This window comes from Salmo salar, unplaced genomic scaffold, assembly GCF_965601325.2.
Source record: "Salmo salar unplaced genomic scaffold, fSalSal1 ptg000177l, whole genome shotgun sequence".
Lineage (NCBI taxonomy): Eukaryota > Metazoa > Chordata > Actinopteri > Salmoniformes > Salmonidae > Salmo > Salmo salar.
In genome coordinates, this window is record NW_027675325.1 from 947,803 (window position 1) to 957,290 (window position 9,488).

The window sequence follows — 9,488 nt, forward strand, 5'->3', positions numbered from 1 at the left end:
CTAGTCCTATAGCTAGTCCTATATTATTTTAAACTAATACAATTGTTCAGAAAAATATATTTAATTTAACATGTAATTCTCAAAAGGTAGGGGTCTGAATTATTGCCACCCATGTTTTCAATACTCCAGCACCCTCCCCTTGGGAGGATAATGACACTGAAATGTTTTATGAGTCTGAAGAATGAGATGGCCATTGAAAATGTTGATTTTTGTGCTCAAATAACCATTTCTTTGTGGATATTGATGTGTCTTGCTGGAAGATCCACTTATGGCCAAGTTTCAGCCTCCTAGCAGAGAGGTAACCAGGTTTTGGGCTAAAATATCCTGGTAGTGGGTAAAGTTAATTTATTTATTTTATACAGTAATTTTTGCTCATCTTTATCAAGGGTATCAATAACTAGGTGCTTATTTTGATATCTAGTTATTTCACTGAATCAGAAATACAGATGTGGAGTAGAGGTTAAGTTTGTTTTAAATTCTCATAAAAAAAATCTGAACTAATCAAACAACACTTGTTGCTCTTTATACGTGTTGATATAATATTCATATTTAATGGAGAGAAAAAAACGTTTCCCTAAACTGCTTTATAATATTATAATTCAATGAAGAATAAAAATAGTTTTCCCTCCTCAACTGCGTTTCCTCCCTCCAGACAGGAGATGGCGATATATGTCTTTCAGGCGATGTTTCTAGTGTGACGTATAATCTAGTGGACGGAACGCTTCTTCAACAACTGCAGCCACCTCGGTAGCTCGCTAGCCGACAAAGTCGGAACATTCAAGTTCTTTAGACAATTTCGTGGTTTATTTGCTACTATGATTTAAACATACTTATGTGGAAACAACTAGCTACCCCATTTAATTTAATATTTACGTTGTAAGTCAACTAGCTGGGTGGTTAAGTTAGCACTAGTCTAGTCGCTAATGCTAACTAGCTATTATCCCCGACCATGAGTTCACTAAGCTACTCTCCTCCTGTTAAAGAAGAGGTCTGCTGGACGGAGAAAGAAGCTCTGGTGAAAGAGGAGGAAGAGGAGGATGTTACAATACAAAAACAAGAAGTAGAGGGTGAGGCTGTTACCGTGAAAGAAGAAGAGAAAGACGTTTCAGTGAAAGAAGAAGAGAAAGACGCGTTCAGAGTGAAAGAGGAGGAGGATGTTACTGTGAAAGAAGATGAAGACGTTTTTGGAATGAAGGATGAAGAGGGGGAGATTACTGTCACATTAGAGGAGGACGAAGAAGAGAAGACTGGAGAATTGATTATTACCAGTAAATACAGTGAGTACTATCTAATAAAACAGGGACATTGATCTGATTAACACCAGTAAATACAGTGAGTACTATCTAATAAAACAGGGACATTGATCTGATTAACACCAGTAAATACAGTGAGTACTATCTTATAAAACAGGGACATTGATCTGATTAACACCAGTAAATACAGTGAATACTATCTTATAAAACAGGGACATTGATCTGATTAACACCAGTAAATACAGTGACTACTATCTAATAAAACAGGGGCATTGATCTGATTAACACCAGTAAATACAGTGAGTACTATCTTATAAAACAGGGACATTGATCTGATTAACACCAGTAAATACAGTGAGTACTATCTAATAAAACAGGGACATTGATCTGATTTACACCAGTAAATACAGTGAGTACTATCTAATAAAACAGGGACATTGATCTGATTAACACCAGTAAATACAGTGAGTACTATCTAATAAAACAGGGACATTGATCTGATTAACACCAGTAAATACAGTGAGTACTATCTAATAAAACAGGGACATTGATCTGATTAACACCAGTAAATACAGTGAGTACTATCTAATAAAACAGGGACATTGATCTTTTATTTTATTTTTTATTTCACCTTTATTTAACCAGGTAGGCAAGTTCAGAACAAGTTCTCATTTACAATTGTGACCTGGCCAAGATAAAGCAAAGCAGTTCGACAACATACAACAACACAGAGTTACACGTGGAGTAAAACAAACATACAGTCAATAATACAGTAGAAAAATAAGTCTATATACAATGTGAGCAAATGAGGTGAGATAAGGCAGGTAAAAGCAAGATTTTTGTAGTTCGTTCCAGTCATTGGCAGCAGAGAACTGGAAGAAGAGGTGGCCGAAGGAGGAATTGGCTTTGGGGGTGACCAGGGAGATATACCTGCTGGAGTGCGTGCTACAGGTGGGTGCTGCTATGGTGACCAGCGAGCTGAGATAAGGGGGGACTTTACCTAGCAGGGTCTTGTAGATGACCTGGAGCCAGTGGGTTTGGCGACGAGTATGAAGCGAGGGCCAGCCAACGAGAGCGTACAGGTCGCAGTGATGGGTAGTATATGGGACTTTGGTGACAAAACGGATGGCACTGTGATAGACTGCATCCAATTTATTGAGTAGGGTATTGGAGGCTATTTTGTAAATGACATCGCCGAAGTCGAGGATCGGTAGGATGGCCAGTTTTATGAGGGTATGTTTGGCAGCATGAATGAAAGATGCTTTGTTGCGAAATAGGAAGCCAATTCTAGATTTAACTTTGGATTGGAGATGCTTATAGTGAGTCTGGAAGGAGAGTTTAGTCTAACCAGACACCTAGGTATTTGTAGTTGTCCACATATTCTTAGTCAGAACTGTCCAGAGTAGTGATTCTGGACGGACGGGCAGGTGCAGGCAGCGATCGGTTGAAGAGCATGCATTTAGTTTTACTTGTATTTAAGAGCAGTTGGAGGCCACGGAAGGAGAGTTGTATGGCATTGAAGCTCGTCTGGAGGGTTGTTAACACAATGTCCAAAGAAGGGCCAGAAGTATACAGAATGGTGTCGTCTGCGTAGAGGTGGATCATAGAATCACCAGCAGCAAGAGCGACATCATTGATGTATACAGAGAAGAGAGTCGGCCCAAGAATTGAACCCTGTGGCACCCCCATAGAGACTGCCAGAGGTCTGGACAACAGGCCCTCCGATTTGACACACTGAACTCTATCAGAGAAGTAGTTGGTGAACCAGGCGAGGTAGTCATTTGAGAAACCAAGGCTGTTGAGTCTGCCGATGAGGATGTGGTGATTGACAGAGTCGAAAGCCTTGGCCAGGTCAATGAATACGGCTGCACAGTATTGTTTCTTATCGATGGCGGTTAAGATATATCGTTTAGGACCTTGAGCGTGGCTGAGGTGCACTTGCTGTTTGAGGTGAAGAAACATTTGCTTTGAGATGCTCCACAACTCATTAGTGGTGGTGCATTAACTTCTATGGGCTACGTGGGACGCTAGCGTCCCACCCCCGGTACACACTATCAACAGCCAGTGAAATATCAAGGGCGCCAAATTTGAAAACAATTAAATATCATAATTCAAATTTCTCAAACATACAACTATCTTACACCCTTTGAAAGATAAACATCTCCTTAATCTAACCACGTTGTCCGATTTCAAAAAGGCTTTACGGCGAAAGCATAAAGTTAGATTATGTTAGGACAGTACATTGACAAAACATTACATACAGCTATTTTCAATGCAAAGACAGGCGTCACCAAAAGCAGAAAACCAGCAAAAATTATGCACTAACCTTTGACAATCTTCATCAGATGACACTCCTAGGACATTATGTTAGACAACACATGCATTTTTTGTTCTATCAAGTTTATATTTATATCCAAAAACAGAATTTTACAATGGCGGTGAAGTTCAGAAAATATTTTCCGTCCAATACCACCAGTGAATCAGCACAACAAATTAAAATATTACTATTCAAAAACATTGGTAAAATATAATATTGTCATTCAAAGAATTATAGATTAACATCTCGTGAATGCAACCGCATTGCCAGATTCAAAAATAACTTTACAAAAATAACTAGTGGTTTCCTCATTACCAGATATACTACATCCATAACTAGTGGTTTCCTCATTACCAGATATACTACATCCATAACTAGTGGTTTCCTCATTAGCAGATATACTACATCCATAACTAGTGGTTTCCTCATTAGCAGATATACTACATCCATAACTAGTGGTTTCCTCATTACCAGATATACTACATCCATAACTAGTGGTTTCCTCATTACCAGATATACTACATCCATAACTAGTGGTTTCCTCATTACCAGATATACTACATCCATAACTAGTGGTTTCCTCATTACCAGATATACTACATCCATAACTAGTGGTTTCCTCATTACCAGATATACTACATCCATAACTAGTAGTTTCCTCATTACCAGATATACTACATCCATAATTTGTAAGTCGCTCTGGATAAGAGCTTCTGCTAAATGACTTAAATGTAATGTAAATGTAATAACTATCGGTTTCCTCATTAGCAGGGAGGAGTTTCTGCGCATTGCCCTCATGCCGCAATTTTAGCAAACACAGAAAGGGGCCTATATTGGAGACCAAAAGTCGTCTGGCACACTGCTTAGAGTTTCAACAACATGAATAACTTATTTCTAGCCTACAATCATCGATTTCACTACTATAGTGAAAACAAGATAAAATATGACTATTCTTGCTCATTTTAAGACAAATGTCAAGTAATCATTACATTCATTACAGACGTCAATTGTTGTCCAACATCATGGCTCCGCTGTTGGCATCACCTTTTACAGTGGATTACCGCTGTTGTGGGCCTTTAATCATCTGTCTGACTTTGTTGTTCACACAGGAGAGATACTTCACTATCTTGGATCCTCTGGGGAGCCTCAACAACATCATGATGCTGAAGAGGCAGAGAAGAGTCTCTCCAGATCAGAACACCTCAAGAAACACCTGCAGAGATCCACAGGGAAGAGAACTCACTGCTGCTCTGACTGTGGGAAGAGATTCAACTCATCAGGCATTAAAATGCATCAGAGAATACACACAGGAGAGAAACCTTATAGCTGTACTCAATGTGGGAAGAGTTTTGGTCAATCTTGCCATCTGGTATCACACCAGAGAACACACACAGGAGAGAAACCTTATATCTGTGATCAATGTGGGAAGAGTTTTAGTCAATCTGAAACTCTGAGAGTGCACCAGAGAATACACACAGGAGAGAAACCTTATAGCTGTGATCAATGTGGGAAGAGTTTTAGTCAATCTGAAACTCTGAGAGTGCACCAGAGAATACACACAGGAGAGAAACCTTATAGCTGTGATCAATGTGGGAAGAGTTTTACTATATCTAGCTCTCTGACTGTACACCAGAGAACACACACAGGAGAGAAACCTTATAACTGTGATCAATGTGGGAAGAGTTTTGGTCGATCTGGCCATCTGGTATCACACCAGAGAACACACACAGGAGAGAAACCTTATATCTGTGATCAATGTGGGAAGAGTTTTGGTCGAGCTGGCCATCTGGTATCACACCAGAGAACACACACAGGAGAGAAATCTTATAACTGTGATCAATGTGGGAAGAGTTTTGGTCGATCTGGCCATCTGGTATCACACCAGAGAACACACACAGGAGAGAAACCTTATATCTGTGATCAATGTGGGAAGAGTTTTAGTCAATCTGAAACTCTGAGAGTGCACCAGAGAATACACACAGGAGAGAAATGTTATAGCTGTGATCATTGTAGGAAGAGTTTTACTACATCTGGCTCTCTGACTGTACACCAGAGAACACACACAGGAGAGAAACCTTATATCTGTGGTCAATGTGGGAAGAGTTTTATTTCATCTGGCCAGCTGACTTTACACCAGAGAACACACACAGGAGAGAAACCTTATAGCTGTGATCAATGTGGGAAGAGTTTTGTTTCATCTGGCCAGCTGACTTTACACCAGAGAACACACACAGGAGAGAAACCTTATATCTGTGGTCAATGTGGGAAGAGTTTTGTTTCATCTAGCGGTCTGACAGTACACCAGAGAACACACACAGTAGAGAAATCTTATAGCTGTGACCAGAGATAATCTGATTAAAGATCTCTGATCAAACATCAGAAAATACATGAAGGAGTTGTTTCATGATATCAATGAATTAATGTCACAATGTAGAATGTTTTAACATTGTAGGAGTATTTTAATGATGTCACAATGTAGAACCCTAAACGTTTGTCCCCTGTTCTATTGATTTCAACATGATATGGATATTAGCCTCAGGGGAAAAATCCAGGCTCTGAAATGGAAGAGTTACTATTTATGAGATTTAACTAAAAGTGACTAACAAAAAAAGAGCTGTGTTACACTTACCACGTTGGTGACCCACTTGAATCAAAATGCAACACTTCAAAATGTAGCTAGCTGTTTTCTACAAATTGTCCTCTAACCAGTGATGTACACATTATTCCCAGATTCCATGTGGTTTTTGAGCTGTTAGTTTTAACAGGACGTGCAACCTCATCTCCCTCCTCTCTGCACAATTGATTTCAACATGATATCGATGAGTTATGACAAAAAAGTGTTGTGTGCCTTTGTTCAGTGACCCCTACATTTAAATGCATCACTCCAAAATGTAGCTGACTGTCTTCTGCAGGTTGTCCTCTAATCAGTGAGGTAAAATATATCTCCCATTCCCTTGTTTTAGTTGTGTTAGTTTCAACACGTACAACCTGATTTCCCCCCTAATCGATATCAGTGATATATCACAAACTGTTTCTGCATATTGGTTATTGATTTGGACACGTTAAAACTGTGTTTTGACATTGGGCTACACTTTCACTGACAAAGAAATGATCAGTCTATCATTTTAATGGTTTATTTGAACAGTGAGAGACAGAATAACAACAACAAAAAATCCTGAAAAACGCATGTCAAAAATGTTATAAAATGATTTGCATTTTAATGAGTGAAATAAGTATTTGACCCCTTTAACTTGTTGTCTGAAGATAAAATGTACATTTTACTGAACTGCGTCCAGTCAGCAGATGGACTAGATGCCTCTTAGGCCGCCCATTGTGACTCCGTCAAGAATTCAGCAGAGCAAGTTTGTATGAAGGTCTGGTTATTAAATGGGTACATAGTTCAATAGTAATATCCTCTAAAACGCTCTGGTGACAAACTTTACTGCCCTGTTTCCAGTTGTCCACATGGCTGGAAGAACCTATTCAAGTAAGTAAGTAAATAGATTTTGAAAATGTAAAAAAACCCGATGTATTATTAGCTAACTAGCTACAGTGCAGGCTAACTCAAATGAGCTGCTAAATGAGCTAGCTATCTAGCCAACTACACATTCTGTATAGATAGATAGCTAGATAGAATTAAATATCACATTCTGTATAGATATAATTAAATATCACCAGCTACCTAACTTCATATTAGCTAGCTATCTATTTATCACTGTAAAAAACAAACTCCACATGCATTTGTAGGTAGCTAGCTAACAGCCATGGAGGAGGGTGAAAGGATAGCAGCCCCAACTGTCAGTGAGAGAGGAGGCTATTCTGGATAGGGCAGGTACTTTTGTGTAGTTCCTGTCCCTAGAAGTGAGGACGGAGATAATAGTAACATAATATTCAGTGTGGTGTAATTTGACTATAATGAAGTCTGTTTCTTGTGAGGTTTTCTGTCCTCAGATAAAGAGCTCTATGAAAGCCAGTCTACATATGAAGAGGTCTCAATGAAGAGCAGTGGTTCTCAGTCCTGGGGACTCAAAGAGGGGCATATTTTTGTTTTTGCCTTCACACTGCAAAGCTGATTCAAATGATCAACTCATCATCAAGCTTCATGTGGTATTTATGTATTCATTTGTGATGCCATCCTTGATATGATTCTGTCATTGTCACATGCTACACATGTACATATGTGTGCCCATGCATCTATCAATCCAATGTTATCATGATTTGTTATCAGGGACATTATACTTTAGTAATCCACAATGACCTGGTGATGTAACAGTCTAATAATTACATTGTCTTCCATATTCCTACAGATACCTTGTAACTGGAGATCCCTTCAGAACGATTGCCTACAGTCCTGGGGACTCAAAGAGGGGCACATTGTTGTTTTTGCATTCACAAATTAATATCTAACAAGTGATGTTTCTATATGATAACAATTCCCTTTTGCTGACGTGATGAACCACTAAGGGGACACCGCTAACTAACTAGCCATTTCACATCGGTTACACCACCGCTAACTAACTAGCCATTTCACATCGGTTACACCTACAAGCTGTGGGTATTGATCACATCCCGGCCTCTATTAGAAAAGGGGACCGTCTTAAACAGTTAAACCAAAGGGAAAGTTTTGGGATTAAATATTTATGTCCCCTTAGTGGTTCATCACGTCAGCAAAAGGGAATATGTTCCATTTATGTTTATTTAGTGCAAATTGTCCACTGGTATTGCTGTATGAAAGTGAATTTCCCCCCAGGCATACATGTTCTTTGTTATTACCCGAGCCACTGCCTGTTCACCCACTATCATTCAGAAGGCGAGATCAGTACAGGTGCATCAAAGCTGGGACCGAAAGACTGAAAAACAGCTTCTATCTCAAGGCCATCAGACTGATAAATAGCACAGAGAGGCTGCAGCCTACATATAGACTTGACATCATTGGCCACTTTAATAAATGGAACACTAGTCACTTTAATAATGTTTACATATCATTTCTCATCTCATATGTATAAACTGTATCTCAGTCTATGCTGCTCTGACATTGTTTATCCATATATTTATATATTCCTAATTCCATTCCTTTACTTAGATTTGTGTGTATTAGGTATTTGTTGTGAAATTGTTAGATATTAATTGTTAGATATTACTGCACTGTGGGAACTAGAAGGACAAGCATTTCACTACACCTGCAATAACATCTGCTGAACACCTGTATGTGACCAACAACATTTGATTTATTATGAAGGTCATTTGTGTCAAATGTACTTTTCCCAGCATCTCTATACATTGCTGATGCATATTCAGTGGCCTGACTGCGTCCAGACTGTCAAAGGCCCATCCTGGTAGATCTGAACCTAATGCAGCTTGGAGAGATCAGATGACAGAAGTCACATGTTGGTGCCAGGTGTAACTGAGGCCATAGATGCTCCATATCCATTACTTTGAGTGTTTTATATAATATGACTAAATGTGTTTCTGTGTTGCAGGGACAGTCAAGAAATGGAACAGCAAGGCCACAGAACATGACATAAGCAGAGCTGTGGGAGACCACCTCAAGCCCCTGGTAGAGCCGGGGGTGGTGTTTACCACTCCACCACGCCTTCAGCAGGCTGGAAAAGTGGGATTGATCTGGTTGATCCATTTGTTTGTTTCGGTTTGTAGTAGTTGAATCCTTTGACATATTGTTGAATTAAACATTTATCTTCAACAAATGCACTGGGTTGGTTGAAAAGTGATACAAAACTTACATACCAGCACTATTTTGACATAGTGGGAGATGTACTGTTTTTCATACTAAGATGGATAAAGATGTGTTGCTTTTGCACATATTTGTTCATTGGTTTAGCAAGAGTCTGTTGATTGGTCAGTCATTGGGTTCATTTGTTTTGCAATATGTTCAAATCAAATCAAGCTTTATTTATACA

General features: G+C 39.1%; 1 protein-coding gene across 1 annotated transcript; it reads left to right on the forward strand.

The window, feature by feature from the left end:
• The first annotated feature begins 4,728 nt into the window (after positions 1–4,728).
• On the forward strand, positions 4,729–6,102 carry LOC145867050 (uncharacterized). The gene has a single exon (XM_082971096.1). It carries the CDS (start codon positions 4,859–4,861, stop codon positions 5,918–5,920), a length of 1,062 nt encoding a protein of 353 aa, XP_082827222.1. The 5' UTR covers positions 4,729–4,858; the 3' UTR covers positions 5,921–6,102.
• The last annotated feature ends 3,386 nt before the right edge of the window (positions 6,103–9,488 follow it).

Excerpts from the sequence above, each read along its gene's own strand:
- LOC145867050 (XM_082971096.1), top strand. The coding sequence starts at position 4,859 with ATGCATCAGAGAATACACACAGGAGAGAAACCTTATAGCTGTACTCAA.